The 24,675-nt window shown below is 48.2% G+C and overlaps 1 protein-coding gene across 2 annotated transcripts; it reads right to left on the reverse strand.

Annotated features, from left to right (window-relative positions):
* Nucleotides 1–1,694: 1,694 nt before the first annotated feature.
* On the reverse strand, nucleotides 1,695–14,676 carry ZNF2 (zinc finger protein 2). Of its 2 annotated transcripts, none has more exons than XM_058667607.1 (5): nucleotides 14,529–14,676; nucleotides 7,125–7,196; nucleotides 5,420–5,546; nucleotides 3,638–3,751; nucleotides 1,695–3,191 (listed from the first exon to the last, which is right to left on the reverse strand). In XM_058667607.1, the coding sequence occupies exons 1-5, from the start codon at nucleotides 14,652–14,654 to the stop codon at nucleotides 2,185–2,187; spliced, it is 1,446 nt and encodes a 481-aa protein (XP_058523590.1). In that variant the 5' UTR covers nucleotides 14,655–14,676; the 3' UTR covers nucleotides 1,695–2,184. The 2 variants fall into 2 exon arrangements, with proteins under 2 accessions (XP_058523590.1, XP_012784023.2); XM_012928569.2 differs by lacking the exon at nucleotides 14,529–14,676 and adding an exon at nucleotides 14,357–14,522.
* Between the last annotated feature and the right edge of the window lie 9,999 nt (nucleotides 14,677–24,675).

Raw genomic sequence — 24,675 nt, forward strand, 5'->3', positions numbered from 1 at the left:
CCCCTTGGAGTTCAAGGTCTTGGCTTCTGTGGCCCAGCCCCAACCCTTGCAGCCATCTGGAGGGTGATCCAGTGAATGAAAGATTTTTCTGTCAGTCTGCCTTTCAAATAAAGCAAATAAATCTGGGGGGGGAAAAAAAACCTTAAGAAATATACATGGGGCCCGGGGGCGTGGCCTAGCGGCTAAAAGTCCTCATCTTGAACGCCCCGGGATCCCATATGGGCGCCGGTTCTAATCCCGGCAGCTCCACTTCCCATCCAGCTCCCTGCTTGTGGCCTGGGAAAGCAGTCGAGGACGGCCCAATCCTTTGGGAACCTGCACCCATGTGGGAGACCTGGAAGAGGTTCCTGGGTCCCGGCATCGGATCGGCGCAGCACCGGCCGTTGCGGTTCACTTGGGGAGTGAATCATCGGAGGGAAGATCTTCCTCTCTGTCTCTCCTCCTCTCTGTATATCTGACTTTGTAATAAAAAATAAATAAAATCTTTAAAAAAAAAAATATACATGGCATAAATATGAACATAAATACCAGCACTCAACTTAAAAGACAGGACCATTAACACTAAGATGGAAGCCCCTCTCTCATCTATTTCTCTCCATGAAGTAGCCACTGTGTAGTTTGATATTCACCATTCAGTATACATAAAGATGAAATTCAAGTAGGGCAGTTCAATTCCAGATAGCCTTGCAGAACCCCATCTGTTTCTACAAATACTTGTAAAAAGCAATGCAGCTGCATGGAGTCAAGGCTGCGTGCTGCCTGATCTTTTATAGTATGGCTGGGACCAGAGAAAGAGGAGTTTGGGAGTCTGCAAATGAAGTTTAGCAATGGGTACTGCATTAAGGAAAATGGGAACTCTTCAAGGAAGTCTTCGTTAAAGAGGGGCTATTTTAGGTGCTGAGGAAGGCAGTGGTGAGGAAAGGAGGGGAAAGTGTTACCGACCGGCCTAATCATAATATGCAAAATATAAACCATGACAATGGCTCTTGGTATAAATCAACTACTGAGGGGCCGGATTCTGGCTTATCAGGTATGGCCAGAAAACGACATACCTTAAACATGAGACTGTTGAGACTGACCCTTAAAAGTATCTCACAAATTCCTTCAGCTTTCCATTCGCCCCTTCACGGTGATCTGGGGGGTTAAGTCTTTGGGGGGGCTGGCATTAGAGCTTCAGTGAGAGAGACATGTTCACTTAGGAGCTGGTGTCTGCATCCTAGCTCAGCCGATGCCTCTTCAATAATGAAGGATGAAGACCCGGAATTGGGAAGTGACCCCTGCTAATAAGGCAGGGCTATAAAAACTCAGAGATGGAATAGGAATCCAGGAGGTGTTCTGAATGTGAAAATGAACATCCACACATTCAGGTATTTACTGAGCACCTATTATCTGCAAGGCACTGTATGAGATACAAAGACCTGAAAGTCACACTTCCAAGTGCTTCCCATCTAGTTGAAGAGATAATACATGTACATAAATTATAAAATAAACAAACCTGACAGAGAATATATTTTGAAGGTAGAACTGTATTTGAGACCTGGCTTGTCCTTCACTAGCTGTGTCACCTTGGGCAAGTTACTAACTCTGAACTTCACGGGCTCTTCTGTAAAACAGAGGGACAGTTGTTCCCTTCCTAGGACAGAAAATCAACCTGTTCCTTCTAAAACTTGTAGCTGAGTGTTGACACCCTAATAAGTGCTCAATAAGTATAGGCTAGTTAGTAATAGTCGTAACAGATCTACAAGCTGGGACACAAGACAGCAATGTCAGTGCCTCCAGAAAGCTCCCAGAGAGAGGAACCAAAGGCTCCAAAAGCAAACTCTTCTGAGGAAGAAACCCAACAGTGCCGCCCTGGTGTCATCTTGCTCTCTCCTCCTGTTGCAGACTGCAGCTGTTTAAAGTGCAGTGCGACACCCTAGGACCTGGGCTCTCAGACCCACAGTGTGGCTGAGGATCTCCTCCTGACCTCTGTCCTCCTGGGACAGATCTCTCCTAAATGTGACCCTTTCATTGCCTCCTTTCTGGCAGCCCGCATCCATGCCATAGGCCACAGCAGATCTAGTGTTTATTCCAAGCTCTGAAGCAGAGGCGGGACAGGAGATCGGCAGCGCAGCCAGAGTGGCCGGAAGGAGCGCAGGACAACCCTGGTGAAGATGGGGAAGACCCACACAAGTGTCACCCCTCTCAGTCTATGCCCTGTTTGGCATACCGCCGCTGATGCTGAATCACGGAGGACTTTGAACTGAAGACTTTCCCACACACGCTGCATTCGAAGGGCTTCTCTCCTGTGTGAACCCTCTGGTGCCGCGTCAGCCGGCATCTCTGGCTGAAGGCTTTCCCACACTCGCTGCATTCGTACGGCTTGTCTCCCGTATGGATCTTCTGATGCTGTGTAAGGGATGAGCGGTCGAAGAAAGCTTTGCCGCACTCGCTGCACTGGTAGCGCGGCTCCCCCGCGTGGGCTTTCTGGTGTCTGTTGAGGGATGAGACGCCGTAGAAGGCCTTCCCGCACTCGGTACACTCATAAGGCTTCCTGCCGGTGTGGATGAGCTGGTGACGAGTCAGAATGCTTTTCTGGCTGAAGGCTTTCCCGCACTGCCGACACTCATACGGGCTTTCTCCAGTGTGGATTCTCTGGTGCCGTGTCAGCGATGACCGGTCGAAGAAGGCTTTCCCACACTCGCTGCACTTGAAGGGCTTCTCTCCGGTGTGGATGCGCTGGTGCACGGTCAGGGAGGAGCGGTCGAAGAAGGCCTTGGCACACACACTGCATTCGTAGGGGCTCTCCCCGGTGTGGGACATCAGGTGTCTGCTCAGGCTGCTCCTGTGACTGAAGGCTTTCCCGCATTCCCGACAGCCGTACGGCTTCTCCCCAGTGTGCGTCCTCTGATGACGGGTGAGGGACGAGTGGTCAAAAAAGGTCTTGCCACAGTCACTGCATTCTTGATCTCTCTCTTTAGCGACAACTTTCTTGGGTGTGGCTGACCCCTGCCTTAAGTTTTTGTCCTGTGAAAGGGATTTCTTGCAACTGTCCACCACAGAGCTTCTCTTCCCAGTGTCCGGCGCACCCTCTGGTACTTGAACTTCAAGTTTAGGACACAGAGGACTCTGTCGTCCCAACCTTCCCCTCAAGATGCCTTCTGATTGTTCTTCCTCTGAGGTCTGTTGAAGCCCAGGCTTAGTCTCCCAGTCTAGAACAAACAGAAAGCACAGATGCAGCTTCTTTTGCTGAGGTAGGAAGTACTACAGTGGGAAAGAGATACTCCAAGGAAGCTGAAATTCCAGTGATTTCTATGTGGCTTGCTCCCCAACTGAGTTTTACACTCGATGGAGAGTGAAATGTGGGACTCAGGATGGTGGCGGGAGAGAGAATGGATGGCGATGTATCAGAACACAGGAGACCGTCCACTGGGAGGATGGCCAGGCTAAGTGAGAGATTAGGATGAGCGGAGATGATGCTGATCAACAGGAAAATGAGAGTGTGAATGGACACTGTACAGATCTGAGACCACTGGCTGAGAAATCTGCGCAAGGCTTTGAGTGAATGCTACTCGATATCCCCAGCCCCCTCCCCGCCCCCATAGAGAACAAACACAGAACTGAACAAAATTCTGCCTCCTCCTGTTCACACTGTTACCTGGACAGGTGTTCTCTGGCCATGCTTTTCCCTCAGACCCATGGAGATCTACTATGCACGGCTCATCCCCTCGCTTCAGTTGAAAAATCACAGCAGGTTGTGGAACCGGAAGCCCTGCTCAGGGAGAGAAGAAAACAAGCCTGGTGGCTGCATAGGCTGAATCATACACAACTACCCCGGAGCTTAAACTCAGCCTCTAAGTTTTTCAGAGAGGAAACATGCCATGGCAGAAGGTGGCACAGGCCAGAAATTCAGAATACAAGGCAGGGAAACCACTCAGAAGGTCAAGACTTCATTTCTAAAAGGGAACAAATGGTACAACGTCAAAGGCAGCTGCCAAACCCACTGTGCTACAATGCCAGTCCCAACAGAATCCATTGGAGTTCATGGGTTTATTCTTCGTTGTAAAATGAATGGGAAGCCCCTGGGTGCAGCACTGGCAGGATGAAGGTCCTTGGCTTGAGGGGTGAGAATGAAAAGGGATATTCTTGAATAAAAGTGTGGGTGCAGGCACCCTTTGGGGGTGTCTATTTCTGGTATTATGCTTTTTTTGGAAACAAGGCAGTCATGTCAGTTGTAGGAAAATAAAAGATACAGATTAAAAAAAATGTGCGGATAATAAAAATCACCTTTCATATTTTGCATTCATTTTTTTCTCTCTTTCCTTGCATTCATTGCTATTGAAAGCTATCTGTAAAAGCCGGATAATGAAATTATGTTGATTTGTGAACTGTATTTTTCACCTAATAAGTTTAAAACAGTGTTTCATTGCAGCTAGCACAGATCCACCTCATCATCTTCATGGTGACATATTACATTTATGAAATAATGTAATCTCATGACTCTCCTGAATAGATGTTTTCCTCTGAGTGTTGTATGATTAACAAACCATGCTGTGATGAGCACTGCTAGATCACAGGCCAGTGTGCGGCTAACGGAGCTCAGCAACTGGGGCCTCTCCTCACACTTGACTCTGCCACCTGCGAGACGGGAATGTGAGGATGTGGATGTGGCTTGAGTCCACAGCCCCAGGGCTTTAGTACTGCACTCAGCACTGGACGGACATGCTGCTACTTCCTGAGGGCCAGCTGGTAGATAAGAACCTACCAATTTGGGGTTATAAAATATGGTTATTCCTGCAACTAGACTTGAGCTCTGAATGTTCTTTTCATGGGGTTCCAACCTGGGAAAAAGAGACCCTTTACAATCAGGCCCAGCTGACCAGTAGTCTGCCTTAATGCCTTCCACACATTCTGTTTCACAGTTTATGCTCCTCTCAATGGATACTCGACATCAAACATCTCTGGTGACCTACTCGGAGCTGTGCACTTCCACGCCCATGTCACCCTCTTTGCAGAGCAACACGCTGTCTCCCTCCATGAAATTGCTCTTCCCCACAGGCCCTTACCTCAGCGCTGAGTCCTCCTGCTGGGGCTGAGGAAATCACCTTACTGGTAAGCTGGGTACATGTGACTCAGCCTCTTCTGCATACCCCTTTAGGAGAACCAGCTCCCTGTGTCGAGTGCACACCCTGCTCTACCATCTGGCTCTCTCACTTCTGTACCAGATGTGGGGGGCAAGCTGCTTAAGGCTAGGGGGAATGCATCTGTTCATACCATGGCAGCAGTGTTAAGCCCTGGTCGGGGCAGACATAAGCCACATCCTTTGATGCTTGTCTCTCGGCTGGTTTGGAAGTCTAGTGTCCGTTTCTGGGGCACCTCAGCACCCCCACCCCAGCTTGTGGACCCCAGATGTCAGCTCCCCACGGGAGGTCCACCTTACCCAGGGAGACCATGCTCTGGTAGTTCTCCAGCATCACCTCCTTGTAGAGATCCCGCTGACTGGGCACCAGAAGCCGCCACTCCTCATCCGTGAACATCACAGCCACGTCGTCAAATGTCACTGGTGCCTGAAAACACACCCCTTCTTACTCATGCAAGTCATAACCGGGACAACCCTGCAGCGTGTGGACAGGGTGGGAGGGGCATGGTTTGGACAAAATAGGGTGAAGCATTTGAGGAAACTGGTGTGATTCCCCCGAGGCATGACTGTATTTACAGCTGGGATTTGTGGGCTCTTTCTGAGACCTACAGAAAACTTGCAGGGACAGAGCAAAGAATTCCCAAATACCAATCACTCTGTTTCCCTAGTGTTAACATTTCTCACATTTTCTTTATCTTCCCGTGTCTGCACATTCAAGAGTACCTATTTTTTAAAGATTGTGGGAAAATGGAATCAAAAGGCAAACTAATTTTGATGCAGAATATTTTGAAGTTCATGCATACTATATCCACAATACACATTTTTTCACTAACTTTACTGAGGATTTCTCACATGCATGAATGTGAAATATCCTTGTACATTCTCCTAGCTTTTCCTGCACTTCTTGAGTCACTGTAAACGTCATGTCCTTTTGCTCCTAAATATTTCAGTGTCTATTTTGTAAAAACAAGGACATTCTTTGGTATAATCACACTTTAAATATACCAGAAAAAAAATCCAGAAAATAGCATTGATATATTACTTTTTAATCTTATTCAGTTTGTCAACTGCATTCTTTTTACCTTATTTATTTATAAATCCTCAGAATGGTATTAATTGAATCACCTTTAGAATCCCTCATTTTGCTCTAATGATCTGTGATTCTGCAAGATCATATGTATCCCTGGTTCTAAAACCATGGTTGAGGATCCAGTGCATCCACAGACATTCTAGAACATGGCATTTAAGATCCTCCACTTTTGGGCAGCAACAGAGCAACTCAAATGTCTCTACCCAGTAGGACCCTTCAGGACGCACTCAGCCTCCTGGAGGTGCTCTGTACAAATAGCTTCTCACCAGCCTAATCCAACAGTCCCAGGGACACCGGGGCCACACACAGAGGTATGAAAGAACAGTCAGGACCAGAACCACCTCTCTGCTCCCCAAATCCTCCAGTCAGACCCATACCATCGATTTTTAGGTAAAATACATAGATTGAGGGCCACGTGGGTTGTATGCCTGGTAACAGGCCAGTGGGCATGTGCTCAAGGCAAGAACAGGACACTGAAGGACACTTTGAGTCAAACAGGAAGGAAATAAACGCCTTCTTCAGCATCCCCTGCAAGTACCCACACTGTGGATGCTCTAATCCTTTATATAAAGTGGCATGGTATGTGCATATAACCCACAAGCATCCTGTATACTTCAAATCATCTTTAGACTTAAAATACCTAATACAATATAAATGCCATAAAATAATTATTATGCCATATTGTTTGGGGGATAATGACAAGAAGTATGTACATGTTCAGCATAGACAAAAATCTTTTCAACTCCGAATTGGTTGAAGCTACAGATGTGGAACCCATGGCTATGGGGGATTAATTGTGCCCTAAGGAGGCCCCATCTGCCTGGCTGAGTCTGCTGGAAGAAGCTTCAGGAAAGAGAGCAGTGGTGACATTACGGAGATTCGAGAACATTTCAGAAACCCAAGAGTCCCCCTCACCTGGCATCTGGTGGTAAGACACGCAACAGCCATTCCCTCCTGGACGCTTGCCTGGAAGAAAAGGGCGCAGGCCTGAGGAAGCAGGGGGTGGGAGGAGAAAGGTGTGAGAAAGACCATCCCTGTGGTTGTTTTTTTTTTTTTCCACGAAACTACAACTCTCCAAATAGTGTACCAGTGAGAGTTGCACCTTCTCCCACCCCTTACACCCTAGCAGAAAGGCAGGTCAAATAAAGCAAACAGGAACAGCCCCGGCCCGCTCAGGTGTCGGGGCCAACGGCCATGGGTACAGTGAGTTAGACCACAGCATGTGCTCTGGAGGCAGAGTTCACAAAATAATCACAGAATCATAGTCCACAGTGCTTTGAATGACAACTAGACAAAGTCCATCAGGGATTTTGTATATGACTGCATGGAAAAGACATGCCAAGTAAGAGCCAAAGCTGCTCCAAAGGGAAAAACACCCCATTCACAACGCCTGCCAAAGCAGCAGCCCAGGGAGCCCCACTGTGTCCCACATGTCTCACGTCTAGAGCCCCGTGGATTAGGGAGCGGGGTGGGCAGCCTGCAGGTGAGCAGCAGATTGAGCTGTGGTCCAGTTTGAATGATGACTCCTTCAAGGACATGGACCAAAGAAGTGTCAGGGCATCCTCTGGGTAATGCGCTGAAAGGCTATCTTGAGGAAGCCAGACCTAAGGATGTGTGGAGAAAAGATCAGAGGACAGGCCTGGGATGGACCAGTGTCCTGGGGCAATGCCCTACAAACTCCTGGCTTTGCAGCACCTTACCTCACCAACTTCCCTGCAAACAGCCTTAATTATTCTTGGATTTCCATATCTCCTTAGGCTCTATGTGAATCCTTATCACCAACCCTTTTACTTGCCTTGGCTGTGCAACTTTATGTCACCACCGTCTGTAACATAAGCTCTATAACAATATGACTGAAATCAAGCATTCCTGGAATCTGTGGCAGTGTAAAGATCTGGTAAGCTCTGGGAAGGGGAAGAAAAAGGTGCCTCTACGGCTCCCTGACTGCTCTCCCGCAGTCAAGGGAACAGGGCCACTGCTCCTGTGACACACTCGCTCAACTTTCCAACCAAGCATTCCCTCGGTACCAGCTACTGACACCGAGCACAATAAACAAGGTCCTTGTCCTCCAGAAGCCATAGCTTGGCTCACAAAACAGACATGGAAGAAGAAAAGCTTTCACTGCACAGTGGGCAGAGGCACTAAAGAGGTGCACAGAGCACTGAGCACCTTGGAGCTCAGCTAACCACGGGAGAGGCAGGTGCGGTGGAGCTCTCTCGGCACAAGTAGGATCAAGTCACGTTGTGACTTGGGAGAGGTGGTTCATTCTAGGCAGGAAACCTCAAAGCTTTCAAACAGGGAAGCAAGTCTTCATGTGGAAAGAATGAACAAGTAACATTCGTTTAGAAGGATTGTAGTCTGGGCTGTGGGCAGTACTGGGGAGAGATGGGCTCGAGATGCAGGCAGGACCCTGGCCCCTGTTCCACAAGCTTAATGGTCCCTGGAGGACTTCAGCAGAGGTGGGCCCTCTTCAGATCTATACTTTGGAAAGATCACTTCCAGTGAGGGCTTTGGGACAGTTCTAGGAGTTCATCTTTAGGAAGGAAGAATGTATGCAAAGCTTTTCACTCTTCATCATCAACACTAACCTTCCTAAGTACTCTACATGTATGATCTCACAGACCAATGCAGCAAAAAGCTGAGACACCTTCAACTTCTAAAACAGGAGAATCGTGTTAATGTATGGTCCAGTCTGTCGACACAGTGGAACACTATTAGGCACACTGGTAACAATCAGCATTTGTTACTTAGCAGACATGCTATTTTTTTTTAAAGATTTATTTTTATTACAAAGTCAGATATATAGAGAGGAGGAAAGACAGAGAGGAAGATCTTCCGTCCGATGATTCACTCCCCAAGTGACTGCAACGGCCGGTGCTGCACCGATCCGAAGCCAGGAACCAGGAACCTCCTCCAGGTCTCCCACGCGGGTGCAGGGTCCCAAAGCCTTGGGCCATCCTCGACTGCTCTCCCAGGCCACAAGCAGGGAGCTGGATGGGAAGTGGAGCTGCCGGGACCAGAACTAGTGCCCATATGGGATCCCGGGGCGCCCAAGACGAGGACTTTAGCCGCTAGGCCACGCCGCCGGGCCCCATGCTATTTTTTATATGGACAATTTAATTCTATCCTCAGAAATCAATAAGGTAGCTACTACTTTACAGATTGGAAATTTTAAGTCTTGTAAGAGGCTGAGATAGAATTTGAACCCAGGTTTGCCTGGCAGTTAACTCTATGCTACCATGATTTATCTTCTATAAGATAGCCACTTCGATAGCAGAACAACAGCCCAGAGTACACGACTATTCATAAGTACAGATAAACCTGGGATATAAGAGATCTCTAAAAAGTTCACAGGAAATGTGCATTATGAAAAAAATGCATAGATTTAAAATATTTTTGCATTAGATTAATAATTTCATTTTTCAGGCCTGGCACTATAGCCTAGTGGCTAAAGTCCTTGCCTTGAACGCCCTGGGATCCCATATGGGCACTGGTTCGAATCCCAGCTGCTCCACTTTCCATCCAGATCCCTGCCTGTGGCCTGGGAAAGCAGTCGAGGACAGCCTAAAGCCTTAGGACTCTGTACCCGAGTGGAGACCGAGAAGAAGCTCCTGGCTTCAGATCAGCTCAGCTCTGGCTGTTGCAGACACTTAGGAAGTGAATCAGTGGATGGAAGATCTTTCCGTCTCTTCTTTTCTCTGTAAATCTGACTTTCCAATAAAAATAAATCTTTAGAAAAATTCCATTTTTCCATGAACTTTTTGAGTAGCTTCATATACTTGCATCCATTCACATACGTGTGAAAAAACGAACTCGAGGAATGGAGATTAAGCAAGCGACTAATCTCCATTTGAGACTAGTCACTACTACCTAGGCTATACTGAGGCCACCTCATGTAGAAAGGTGTCCTCTAGCAAGGAACCAACCTGTTTCTAAAGAAAGTGCCCTCTAGCCAGGTAAGATACTCATAAGGGAAATTGTTTCCAGAAATGCATTGTGATATGGTGGATGAAGCCGCTTGCCTGTGACATCAGCATCTTAGAAAAGCTCTAGTTGGAGTCCCAGCTGCTCCACCTCCATTCCAGCTCCCTGCTAATGAGCCTGAGCAAGCAGCAGAAGATGGCTTAAGCACCTGGGCCCTGCTACCCACGCAGGGCAGCGGGATGAGGTTGCACGCTCCTGGCTTCAGCCTGGCCCAGCCCTTGTCACTGCAGCCATTTGGGGAGTGAAGCAGCAGGTGGAAGATCTTTCTCTCCCTCTGTCTCTCACTCTCTCTGTGTTACTCTCCCTTTTGAGTAAATCTTAATTTTAAAAAGATGCTCAAAGATCAGATCAAGACAGAATTACTGGTTTGTCTGGCAACTTTTAACTCTACTGACTTAATGTTTGTGTGGCTACCTTTTCATGAAAATCCATCATTTTTTTTCCACTGAGTTAAAAGTTGCCAGACATATCTGGATCATTTAACAAGACCTTGAGGGTGAACGTTAGTGTGCAAAAGCTAAAACCTATGTGAAAGGCATGAACTAAAGAAAAAGAAAGTCTAACAGGAAAAACAAGTTTAGCATAGCTTCCTAAAAGCAAACAACTCAACATGGGGAGGAGAGTGGGGTCTGAACCTTGCTGCAAGAGACAGTGGGTAACCTACACACAAAGATCCCATTGGTTGGTAACCAGGCCGTGCAGCTTGTATTGACTGGGACATTGGTGATTTCCACTTTTATCTACTTCCACCATGTTTTCTCCATCCCAGGAGCGTATCTAAATATAACTCTTGGGCTCTAGAAAGACATCAAAGGTAATATTTAGAGATAGAGGAGAGTATAGTCATTAACAGTACAGGCTCTAAAGCCAGATTTCCTGAAAGAAAAATCCAGCACTTTTCCTACTTGAGTTTAGGAAAATTTCTTAATCTATTTAACCTATCTGAAAAACTGAAATAAAAGTACCTATCTCGGGTAGTTGTTTTGATGCTTACATTGGATAATGTACATAAAGCACTTTCTTAACGTGCTGAGTAAGGTTAGGATCAGCTAAAAGTACTGCTATAACCCAAGGAAGGGAGACATAATGAAGATAATTAAACAGCGTTGCCATTTTAGAGTAGGGCTCAGTGTACAACAACTTTGAAATCAAAGTATTTGGATATGTTATGTTAAAATGTGAAAGCTTTTGGGAAAAAAAACCAAACCACATCCCAAATTTTAGTTGAAACACTGCAATGTTTAAATGCTTGAAAACTATTTTCCAACATCTGTTTATTAGGTTACAGCTTCCAACAAACCGAGCACTGAGCACATCTCAGACAATGGTGAGCCTCAGAGTTCTGCGGCCATTACACAAGCAGGTGCCATCTTCAAGGTCCCTATTATCCGTGGGCTTCCAGCCAGGCTGACATCACTCATCAGGTTCAAATGATGATCGGCCCTCCAGGAAGCACTCACTCACGCCCAGGTTCAGATCCACCACTCACGCTAAGTAACTAACGGCCAGCCGGGGTCATCCCCACCTCTGCTTTTCTCATCCCCACACTAGGATCTCAGTCTCCCTGCAAAAATCCCTCCTCGAGCTCCCATCTCTGTCTCCCAAAGAGCCTGTCCACTTGCCTGGAAAGCTTTCACTGCTCCAATTTCAGCTACACAGCCATTCCCAACCGCAACTCAACCAGGGGCAAGGTGTGGCTGACCAAGGCACAGTAGACCTTACTAACCAATCAGACTTCAGGGCAAGCGAGCCTCAAGATGGTTAATAAATACTGGATTGTCTTAACACAACGCGAGGCCTCTTTCGGGTGGCAGCCAAATGCTGTTTTGCAGCACTCATCCACCCAGAACGCGTCTTCAGGATTCACCTGTGCTGAGACAAGGCCATCGATTCTCCTGCAGCGGGCGTCTCAAGAAACTGCGCTGACACTTCCGACGTACAGAAAACAGTCAGTCTGCCTATCTGACTTCACTCCGAGCCCCCATGTCTAACTCCTGATCATGTCTTCCCAAGCTCAGCTTTTCCTTCTGAATTCCTCAGAAAACCCAAACCGTCTTCACTGGGGAGGACGGTAACACTTGAAATGGCCACCTGCTACCAACAGAATAAACTTTCTTTTTATTACATCCTCCAATCTGTCTTCATTACTCTGGTTTGGCATTGTTGACAAGGACCGGACCTGGGGTAATAAAACCGTTCTTCTTTTCTACACAGCTATTCCAAACTTACATGAGCACCAGACGGAGAGTCTCGACAGGGGGCAGGACCGTGTGGCAGAAAGCATTTCACAGACATGAATTATCAGAAGCTAAGCCTTGGGTTACAATTGGCTTCCGGATTAATGCCTAACCTCACAGAATGCTTATAAGACAATCAACATAAAGCATTTGTCAGAGTCGGCTCCAAAAAATCAAAGTTCTCCTTTACTGCCGCCTGAGGCCAATTTATTCAGGCACTCATTTGTTCCATTATTCAGGAAAGATCTACTAAATACCTGAGGTGTGCAAGGCAGTGTGAGATGTGGGGTGACAAAACAGGCCCTGGGGTCTGCCTCCAGGCCTTTGTGGGTTAGGCCAAGGGTCTTTCTTTTTCTTTCTTTCACTACTCTTTCCTTTCAGAACTTCTTCACTGTCATTACCCAGTCTTTTCTCCACCTCGCCTATCATTTGTTTCTCCCCGCGAGCAAGTCTTCTCTTCACTGAATTCCAAGGCTTCCTGCTGGCAAAACCATCCTTCTGTAGGGCTTTCCTTGGGACAAAACTTCCTGGATGGGAAAAACACACGACGGATTCTACCCCAGTGGCAGATACTCTTCTGGCTTCTGGGAGTCTGCTCCCGGCATACTGGAAAATCACCAATGCTTTCCTGATGTGACCTTCATGTCCTTGCAGCTCACAAGCTGCTACTTCTTCAAGCATTCACTGTTGCTATGATCCTACACAAGCCGTTTTCCACTACAACTACTCCGCCACTTTGCCCCAGAAACACGGATGCTGCCCACAGCTCAGTCTCCATACCAGGCTTTCTTCATATCCCTCACACAAATTGTACCTACAGCTAGGGGACCATGTGCCACCTCAACAGAGCTGATCCTCAAGTCCGGTTCTAACCCCTTTTCTAAACTGATCTTGCATTCCCAAATGACTGGAAAGTCTGAACTAGGCAATTTCCTTCACCAACTACTCTGGCTTTACATTTCTGTCAGATATTCTATTATTTTCCCCAGTGTTCCAAATTCAAACTCCAGTCTCACTCTCTTTCCTCCCAATCCCTATTACCTGGTCCCTGCTTCCTTCGCAGCATTACTCTGCCCTTTCCCTAGCATGTACATCCTAAATCCAGATCCACAACATCTTGCTCACCGGGCAATGCTGTGGCACAGCTGGCTAACACATCGTTGGACATCCTATATCCGAGTGCTCAATGAATTCAGGCTGCCCTGCTCGCCTTCACCTTCCTGTTACTATGCCTGGGAAAGCAGCAGAAGACAGCCAATCACCCACAGGGAAGACCCAGATGGAATTCCAGGCTCCTGGTTTCTACCTGGCCCAGTCTTGGTCATTGCAGCCAGTTGGGGAGTGAACCAGCAAGTGGAAGATCTGTCACTCTGCTTTTCAAACATCATCACACAATCCTAACTGGCTCCTCGACCCAAATCTCTCCCTCCCTCCCTCCCTCCCTCTCGTCTGAACCTGACCTCTAGAACAGGGAGTCCTGGGATTAATCCACACAATCCAACCTGCTTCTGGGTCTTGCCCTGATACCTTTGTGTATGGCCCCAGTGTACTTTCCTCATGCTATTCCTGCAGAACAGTTAAAACAGTCCCTTAAACTCATGCTTTGCTACTTTTTGCGCTCCCCCAACACCCCTTATAAAATCCTGCCTCCTCCAAGCAGCCCTGATGAGCATCCCTGAGGAGGCCCAGGTCAGGGATCTGAAACAGTCACCTGAGGCGTTTTCTGGGAAAGAGGGAGCAACCAGGGTGGGTGGTACCCTAGATGCAGTGTCAATATCACCCACATTCATTAGGTCCCCATTACGAGAAGGAAGAGGGGATGGGGAGCAAAGGAAAACTCCAGACTTACAGTCTAAAAGCTGGTCCCTGACCTACGGGGGATAAACACCACGGATAACAGCCCCGCACACGAACACACGCACACACCTGCCGGGTGAGGGGAGAACTTTGCGCCCGCACCTCGCGGAGCTGGGACACCTCCACACTCTGCAGTTGGCTCCGCCCGTGCCTCCCCGATCTGCTCCCCACACAGCACCTCCCCTCCTCTCGGCCGCTCTGCTCCCTCGGCTCCTCCAAGACGCACACCGGCAACCCTCACCTCCGGCACACAGGGGTAGGGCTCGGGGCAGACGGCGCCTCTCCAGGTCAGGAAAGCAGCGCGCCTGCGCCCTGGGCCCAGGCGGCTGCGCTCCCAATCAAGGCGCGGTCTTCCCACGAACTCCATCTCCCAGAAGTCTCAGCAGCCGGTAGCCTGCTAATATGACGTCTGCACATCTGCGCCAGCTCGGGCTGGTTGGTGGTGCTGGCAGGGTGGTCTCTGCAGCCGGGATGGGGTGTCTGGGTGCACTTAGGGTCACCCTGAAGTACTGCCCGGGTATGATGTCACTGCCTTCCAGTCTCCGAAGGGAGCGCCGTCCGACGAAACTCTCGGATGCTCGAACCCGTCCCCAGCCCTTGGAAGACAGAATCAGCCTTCTGAGGCTGCTTGCTTCCTTCTTTCAGGAACTGGACTTCGCAGTTTGCGCCAGAGAGGACCGGAGTCTGGTCCTGAGGGTGAGGCTGCGTTCCGAGGCAGGGTCTGAGCACCTGAGTGTGCTGGAAGGACGGCTCGGGACGCTTGCGTGTCTGCCTGGGCAGCCGGCCGACTCGCGATGAGCTGGGGGGCCCACATGGCAGGGGTTTTCAGTGTCACCGGAGAGCTTTAAACGAAATGATGGACCTAGTGTGCAGTCGACATTGCTGAGCTAGAACTTAAGGGGAGACCAAAAATTACACAAAGAATGTGGTAAAATCCTATTTCAGGAACAAGTAACTGGTAATTCAGGGCTCCAAGAGTGTTCCAGTGAACAGACAAAAGTTTCCTGATACAGCCTTGCCCAGGTCTCTCAAAAGGAATAGTATCGAAGAATTTGTGGCCATTAGAAGAAGGCTGCCACACGGGATTTCAGCCTCTCCCTTTTGCGGATGTTTCTTTATGAGAGGTGGGGGTGGGTCGAGTGTAGGAGAAGGGTCAGTCTGTTGATGGTTTGTGATGTCTCGATTTTGCCATCAGCTCTTGCTATACTGCTTGCCTGGGTTGTTGCCTTCTGAACTGCTGCCACTTGCTTCTTCCAGCCACCCCTGCTCCATCCTGGCCACTTGCGGCCCTTCCAGGACACAAAGTCTCAGAAGACAGTGTCTTTGCCTTCTAGCAGGCACCCTTTTATCAAGCTGGGACTTTAGCTAAAGGACATGATCCCTGCATGATAGGTACTTAATTTTGCCACTCAAGGCTGCAAGGGAGGGATGTTTGATTTGCTAGTGAAGGGAATTGGGTACTTAGTGGTCATATTCTGTATGTTACCAGCTCTCATTTCTAGGGTTCATATGAATCATCAGGAAGCTATGGAGTGGGGTGGATGAGCAACATTCAAGCATAGTTTCACACTATCTCCCCCCCCCCCCCCCCCCCAGTTTCTTTGTCTGATACCCAGGTCTGATTCCAATTCAGTGCTTAATGCCTTTTAGTGAAAATGGCTGCCATCAGGTCTCTGGAATCCATCAGAAATGACTGCATAAATTGGAGCCCTGGTAGTGAACAGGTTCCCGTTTGTAACTGAGGGGTCCCTTACCTGGTAAGTCAGAGGGTGGAGATGGTGCTTGTTCATTCCCACCCTAGTTCAGGAGGCCTTGTCTGCCAGAGCATGGAGAGGCTCGCCAGGAGTCTCTGCCTTGTGAAAACAGCTGCCAGTCATTCACACTTTTTGTTGTTATGCTTAGTTCTTAAAATCTTTTTTAAAGAAAACTATTTTTACTTGAGAAGCAGAGTGACAGAGAAGGGGATAGACAGATAAAGAGGTTTTCCATCTCTTGGTTCACTCCCAGAATGGCAAGGGTTGGGCCAACCCTAAGCTAGGAGCCAGAAACCCCGTCCAGGTCTCCCATTGTGGGTGACAAGGGATCAGGTACTTGGGTCATCTTCTGTGGCTTTCCCAGGTTCCTGAGCAGGAAGCTGGATCAGAAATGGAATAGGTGTTTCTCAAACAGGCATTGCAATATGGGATGCTGCTCTGGCAAGTGGCAGCTTCACCCACTGTACCACAGTGTGTTCCCCCACCTCCTTTAGCTCTTTAGAATAAGCAGTCTTCTTCAAGCTGCTATGGTTTAAAGAGATGGTCCTGTTATTTCTCTGGATGAACTAGTGTATCAAGGTTGTGTTTAAATATTGATTTCATCTTTTATCCTTTTATTCCATCTTCCGTGGAAATGGGATTTTTGGTGGGCACAGGAATACATACTACATTTCCCTGCAGCTGGTGTGGTCCTGTGTTCTAGTCAATGGAATGTAGTAGACATGTTATGTAGCACCTTCTACCAATTTCCTTAAAAGACAGACTCATAATAAAATGGAATATTGATGGCTCTTAGTATCCTTCCTCTACTTTCAAAACTGGCATGGCAGTATTGGATGAAGTGTCCTCATCACACCTCTGTCCAGACAAAAAAATGTTCGTTGTTAAGCAGTCATGTTGGTAGACTGCATTCAGTAGAGTGATCCATGATTCTCTCCCCATTTCAAGGTCTGTGCCCTTAATTGTACTGCAAAGTCCTTTATGCGATGTAAAGGAACCTCTTCACATTTCTTGGGATTAGGGTCTTGACATCTTTGGGGGAGATCATTCTGTCCACCATGATTCTATGTAGGAAAATGACATGTATTGTCCATATATGTATATTATTAAATAATAATGGGTGTTGAGGGAGGACAATGGAAGACATGGCTTGTCTTGTGGCATGTGCTAAGCCTAGAGACAGAGAGAGATTTCAATGGCTATATGGGAGAATTCTCCCCTGGTAGAATTCTAAAGGAATGTGGGAGGCAGGGATGCAGCCGGTTCCACTATGAAGGAAGACACTTGCTGGAGAACAGTGTTACGTAGTAGGGGCTGGATTGAGGGAGTCATAGTTCATCCTGTACATACTGGAGAGCCTCTGGAGGGTTACTACCTTGGAAGAAACAAAAGGAAAGGGACGTTTTAAGAAAGCGAATATGAGGAGGGGCTTCCAGAGAGACTGGAGGGAGAAGAATTGGAAGGATCTCATCCAGGGATCTAAGCCTGAAGAGTCTGAGGAGCAGAAGCAATGCCAGGGGGGCTTACAAGCTCTACATCTTTCATCTGTTTTTCTTTGCTCCCTTATATTTAACGTTTCCCCTGTCAGTCTTCCTAGTCTAATCTCATCTTTATAGTCTTTGGATTCTTTCTATGTATTAGAATCCAAACAGTTCTCTCAGGGTTTCCCAATCTCTATTTTACCTCTTTCTTTTCTTTTCTTTTCTTTTCTTTTCTTTTCTTTTCTTTTCTTTTCTTTTCTTTCCTTTCTTTTCTTTTCCCTCCCCTCCCCTCCCCTCCCCTCCCCTCCCCTCCCCTTTCCTTTCCTTTCCTTTCCTTTCCTTTCCTTTCCTTTCCTTTAAAAACTTGACAGACAGAGTAACAGAGATTATCCCCAATGGCTGCAAACAGCCAGGATGGGGACAGGCCAAAGGCAGGAGCCAGCCCATCCAGATCTTCCATAATATGTCAGGCATTCAAGTAATTGGGCCACCATCTGCTATGCTCCTAGACGCATTATCAAGAAGCTGGATTGGAAGTGGAGCTGCCAGGACTGGAACTGGCACTCTGATATGGGATGCCAGCAGCATAGGCTGTGGCTTAACTTGCTGTACCACAACACCAGCCCCTGTTTATTATGTATTCTTGATAGCTATGGAAACTTCTGATGTAAGTCATCCTTGAAAGACTCAGTTCAGCCTTTTTAGATGATATTTTCAGGCTTAATTATTTTGCATCCTTTATAGTTTACTTCTGCTTGGCACCTAGAATTTTTTTTTTCTCAAACAGATGGGAAGAGGAGATCTAAAGTCAAACAATCGATGTTAGGTTAGAGGTTCTGCAAAGAAGAATTATTGCAGGTAGCATCAGTGGAAAAGAACATTTAAGATGAGCACTAGTCCACCAAACTCAAAGTGGCCATGACTGTGATGCCAACTTAGAGATGCAGCAGATGTGTCACGAGAAGCATTTGAAAGGGATGTCAGTCCCTGCTACCAACCCTAGGACAGATCATGAATGGAATGAATTTGGAAGAAGTTTAGTGTTAAGACCAGTCCTTGATAACAAATAGGACAGTGCTCCTTAGGAGGACCCCAGTAATGTGACAGAGAACTCACACAGACTCTGGGAAGAAAGAACTCTTGGTGAAGTCACCTAGGCAAGAAATCCTGTGAGTGTGATGGACGTGGAAAGTCCTTCCATTTCCAGTCAGAACTGAGGCACCATCAGTGAAGTCACACTGGAGAAGAGGCTTATGAATGCAGTGGATAAAGATGAGCCCTTGGTCATACTTCATGCCTTATTAAACATCGGAGAACTCCTACTGCAGAATAGTGTTATGAAGGCTGGGAATGAGGGAGAGCCTTCTGCTAGAGCTCATCTCTCATTCAACATAGATTTCATATTGGTGAGAAGCCTTACAACTGTCATGAATGTGAAAGAGCTTTTGCTCACACTGTATCCTTATTAAAAATCAGAAGTCATGCTGAAAAAAAAAAACCCACGAATTTAGAGTCACAAGGCTTTCAGCTGCGGTACAAATCACCAAATCTCAGAGAATTTATTCTGTAGAAATCCTGTAAGTATTACCAATATGGGAAGACACATCTCATTTGACATCAGACAGGTACATACTAAAGAGGTCCCATGTATGTCAAGAGAGAGAGTGGATTTTCATTCTTATCCCACCTCTTATCAACCACTGGAGAATTCATACAAACCGAGGAACCGTGTGAATGTCATGAATAAGAAGAGCTTTCAAAGAGAAGGCACAGATTATCTAACACCAGGTATCTTATATTAATGAGTATGGCATGGCCTCCAGTCAAATGCTGTTTCTTAAAAAATAAAACAAGGGTCTGGTGCGGTAGCCTAGTGGCTAAAGTCCTTACCTTGAATGCACCAGGATCCCATAAGGATGCTGGTTCTAATCCCAGCAACCCTGCTTCCCACCCAGCTCCCTGTTTGTGGCCTGGGAAAGCAGTTGAAGACAGCCCAAAGCTTTGGGACCCTGCACCCCATGTGGAAGACCTGGAGGAAGCTCTGGACTCCTGGCTTTGGCTCAGCTCAGCTCTGGCCGTTGCAGCCACTTGGGGAATAAATCAGTGGACAGAAGATCTTTCTCTCAGTCTCTACTCCTCTGTGTATCTGACTTCACAATAAAAATTTAAAAATAAGTCTTTAAAACAAAATAGTAACTCACACTGCAGAGAAATGCTACATGTGTGGCAAGTGTAGAAATCCTTTCAATGATACTTTTATTTCTTTAGTAAAAAAATGTGATGATGTTTCAGATACACACACACATATATATTTGAAGTGGACACTTAGGAATGTTTTTGTTTGCTTTAAAATTTTTATTTTATTTTTAATATTGTTTACATAGTTGGGAGGAATACCTGCTCATGTGAGCCTCAGTTATGGTGGGGAGGGTCAAAGTAGGAAGGAAGGTGGGTGGGACATGATTTTCTTCTTTTTTTTTTTCTTTCTTTTTCCACTGTATCTGGGACAGGGGAGGTAAAGAGAGAGGGTCTCTGCTTGCCATCAAACTACATCAGCACTGGGGGTGGGAGACGGTCATTTGCTGATGCGTTAAAGATCTTAATGTGGGGAAGCAGGTTCTGAAGATGTTACTGCAGTGGTTTTGATAGTTCTGAGACATCGTCAGCTTTGTTGCTCCAGTGTTGAGAAAACCTTTTCAAAGTCAGTTGGTTGACAGGGCCCACGTTAGTGCCTGCACAGACCCAGACACTTGCTACAAAGCTTGGGCAGGAGAGCCATCCCCTAATGGGGCACTCAGTATCCCCTGCTGGCCTAGATGAGGGGGCTGCCATGTCCTTTGAGTGCATCTGTGTATGCTTTCCCACTGCACGGGCATCAGGAACTGAGGATGCCCAGACCCGACATGTACATTCTGTGGTTGGACCACATATCTTGTCATTTTTCTTGTGGTTGGGTTTGAGCCCAGTAGTCTAGTTGGGGAGTCCTCCAAGAAAACTTGCCTGAAATGACCCCAGACTTGATTCTTGTGTGTGCCAGCCAGGGCAAGAGGGTCAGGCTTAGTCCTTCACATGCACTAACTAATGCACATATGTGGCTCCACCCCCAACCCCATCCCTCAGGTGAACCGAGGGTGCTGTGGCCTAGCCCAGCCCAGCCTGCCACGGGCCCCGTCTTCACGCATACCAGTGGGTGGCCTAGCTTAGTCAGGGCGACCCCCAGTAGCCCCCACCAGGCCCACCCCCAGTCCCTGGTTTTGCATGTGCCATCATGTGCTGTGGTCTAGCCTGGTTTGTTCCACATCCCTCTCAGCTCTTGTACCCATCCATGGGTGTTGGCTTAGCTCAGTCTACCCCCCTCCAGACTCAGAACACATATATGCCAAAGGGTGCTGTCATCTTGTCCATCCTGGTCTGCCCTCAGCCCTGGTTCCTGTGCTCACTAGCAGTAGGTGGAACCCACAATTCCCCAACCAGGCCCACTCCCAGCCCTTGGTTTTACATATGCTAATAGGTGCTACAACCTAGTCTGGCACGGCCATTTGCTGGTGGGTGCTACAGGCTAGCTCTGCCTGGCCTGCCTCCTGTCCCAGCTCACATTGGTGGGTTTTGTAGTGCAGCCCAGCCTGGCCCACCCTCAGCCCTCATGTGAGATGGCAGGTATTGTGGTCCAGTCTGGCTGCAGCTGGACCCTGTCCTGGCTCTCGCACATGCCAGTGGGATCTGCAAACTGATCTAATCCAGCCTGCCCTTAGATCCAGCCCACACATAGGTCGATGGGTACTGTAACTGGCTTGTGCTGCCCCAACCTTAGCTCTCATACTCACAAGTGGGAGCTGTGGCCTAGCTGGGGAGTTCCCCAAATTCCCCTATCAGGCCTGTTCCCAGATAATGATCTCCTATGGGTGCTGGTGGATGCTCAGCCCATACTGATAGGGGCTATCTCTCACTGCACAGACCCAGACACTTGCTACAAAGCTTGGGCAGGAGAGCCATCCCCTAATGGGGCACTCAGTATCCCCTGCTGCCTTATTCTAGCCCTTGCCAGCAGGTGCAACAGCATAGCCCTGCCTCGCCCATCCCCAGACCTGGCTTTCATGTGAGCCACTGGGTGCCATGGCCTATCCCAGGCCATCCTGCATCCACTCTGGCTCTCATGAGCACCACCAAGTGCTGGGACCTACCCCAGTCTAGTCTGTCCCTGGATCCAGCCCACTCACATGCTGAGAGGGGCTGCACTCTGCCCGGCTCTTATGCTCACCAGTGGGAGCTGCAGCCTAGCAGGGCAGACCTCATAGCTCCTCACTCCACAAGCCTGCTCCCATCCCCAGATCTTGCTCACACCCGTGGATGCTTCGACTTAGCCTGGTACGGCTCTCCCCTAATCTTGGTACTTGCTCTCCTGAAGAAAATTCTTGGGCTTGGTTTACCCACTGTGCATGACCCCCAGGTACTGCCTGAATGGACAGTTATAGTCCTACCACCCCATTCTGGGCTGATTCTGAAGTGTAGTGGGAAGGGACTCCCCCCAGTAGGAACATCTTAGAGCAGTACAGCTGGTGGTTCATTTTGCTGACTAAGCATGGATCTAGGCTCTCCCAGGGACTGTGGCTAGTGGCATGGCTGGATGGGCAGATGCCTAATCAGGGACATATCAGAAACTTGCTGACAATGTGTGGGGAAGACGAGGAGAGATTTCAGTGACTGTTCTCATGCAAATGCTTTCTAAAGGAGGAGGATCTTAACAAGGTGGGTAGAATAACCCATCTATAGATGCCAGTTTTCTTTTCTGGCCGAACGGACCTGTAGATAAAGGGCTGGGGAGGGAGGTTATGACCAGGCTTGCCAGGGCCAGCCTGGACAGCAGGCACCAGTGCTGTGACATCACTGGGACTCAGCCAGCTCTGACAGTAGGATGGTAACAGTGGGCCAGTTGTATCTTGGGAGGTACAACACCGTCAATTCTGGATATGGATCTTCTTATCTACAACGCTTCTGCCAAAACAACTACTACAGAATGCTTCAATTGCCATTATGGTATTTTCCCCAGAGTTGTTTCTAGCTCAGGATCCCACTCCATAGCAAAGGGAAGTGTGGAGTGTGGAGTGAACCCCTGCTCCTGGGTTTAGCTGGTCTTGCATGTTCCCAAGCATCCTGAAGCAGCTGACTTGGTAAGTGCCTGCAACTTATCTTCCTTCATTTATGTATTTACAAGAAATGTGCCTGTTGGGCCCGGCGGCGTGGCCTAGCGGCTAAAGTCCTCGCCTTGAACACCCTGGGATCCCATATGGGCGCCGGTTCTAATCCTGGCAGCTCCACTTCCCATCCAGCTCCCTGCTTGTGGCTTGGGAAAGCAGTCGAGGACGGCCCAAGGCTTTGGGACCCTGCACCAGCGTGGGAGACCTGGAAGACCTGGAAGAGGTTCCTGGCTCCTGGCTTCGGATCAGCGCGCATCGGCCCGTTGCGGCGCACTTGGGGAGTGAATCATTGGACAGAAGATCTTCCTCTCTGTCTCTCCTCCTCTCTGTATATCTGACTTTGTAATAAAAATAAATCTTTATATATAAAAAAAAGAAATGTGCCTGTGAGGAGTGGGCAGGGCGTGGGTAAGGGAAAGAGAGAGAGAGAGAGAGAGAGAGAGAGAGAAGGCACCTGTTGTTTCAGTTCTCACATGCCCCCAAGGGTGCTGGGTCCCCTGGGGGTGGCAGTAATCCCATTCCTTGAGCCAACACATGCTGCCTCCTGGGGTCTGCATGAGCAGGTCGCTGGAACCAGGAGTCCCAGCTGGGTATCCAATCAAAGTACCCTGATAGGATGTGGACACCTTTACCAGGGAAGTCAAAATGCTCAGCTCTCTTCATGTAGTTGCAATCGTGAAAGGACACACACGCAAACTGCCAACTCTACCACGGAAACTAGCATATTGAGAAATAACAGTCCACAGCACGTGTCTCTACCACCAAATCGCAGAATTCTCATCACTATTTATGATTATTTTCTTCCTTTTTCTACTTTTGTAATATCATGATACATATATACATATACATATATATGTATATATATAAGAAATTAAGCCTGTAACAGTGAAACAAATGACTATGCCAGTGTAATAACCTGGGGACAAATAGAATAGAGGGAGGGAGGAGAGGAAGAGGGAGGGGAAGAGAGGAGGCATGGGAATCTGTATCCAGGGCAACAAGTTATATATATGTATATATATAAATATAGTGATTTACATATATGGGCATTGAAAGTAGCAGTGCATTCCAAAATAGGTGGGTATGCAATAGGTTGTCTGCTTCAACAAGACAAAACAGAAAAAGGGTCAGAGGAAATGCCCCAATCTTTTTTTTTTAAATGGAAAGTCAGATAATACAGAGAGGAGGAGAAACAGAAAGATATTCTGTCCACTGATTCACTCCCCAGGTGGCTGCAATGGCCGGAGCTGAGTCAGTTTGAAGCCAAGAGCCAGCAGCCAGGAGCCTCCTCCAGGTCTCCCATGTGGGTGCAGGGTCCCAAGGCTTTTTAGGCCGTCCTCAACTGCTTTCCCAGGTCACAACCAGGGAGCTGGTTGGGAAGTGGGGCTGCCAGGATTAAAACCGGCGCCCATAGGGGATCCCAGGTGTGCAAGGCGAGGACTTTAGTATCTAGGCTATCGCGCTGGGCCCTGCCCTAATCTTGATAGTCTAACCTGTCACGACCTTCTACTTTTCCTCTGTTCTTACTTTCTAATACCACATTCAGAACCTGGACGGCTGAGTAAGAGCCGCAGGCTTTTCCAGGACACCCCGTGTCCTTGCTCCTCCCGTGTTGCAGGGGTCATGGCCGAGGGACTCCCTGCTCATGCACACCCCGGGGGGAGCAGCAGATGATGGCTCAGTACCTGGGTCCCTGCCGCCCACGTGGGAGCCCTGGACTGTGGTCCTGGTCCAGCCCAGGTCCTGGCAGCTGCTGGCTGATGGCATGTCTGTCTCTCAAGTCAATAAGTAAAATTACAACAAAACACCCTCAAACGATGGCCCCAGACTGAGATAGGCGTGTGTGAGCAAGTATTAGCATCAGGAAGGAACGAACACACACACACACACATACACACTCACACTCACACTTCCAACGCCTGACTCCGCCCACACCCGGCCCGCCCCAGCCCCACCCA

Source organism: Ochotona princeps, chromosome 8 (assembly GCF_030435755.1).
Source record: "Ochotona princeps isolate mOchPri1 chromosome 8, mOchPri1.hap1, whole genome shotgun sequence".
In the NCBI taxonomy this organism is placed as follows: Eukaryota; Metazoa; Chordata; class Mammalia; order Lagomorpha; family Ochotonidae; genus Ochotona; species Ochotona princeps.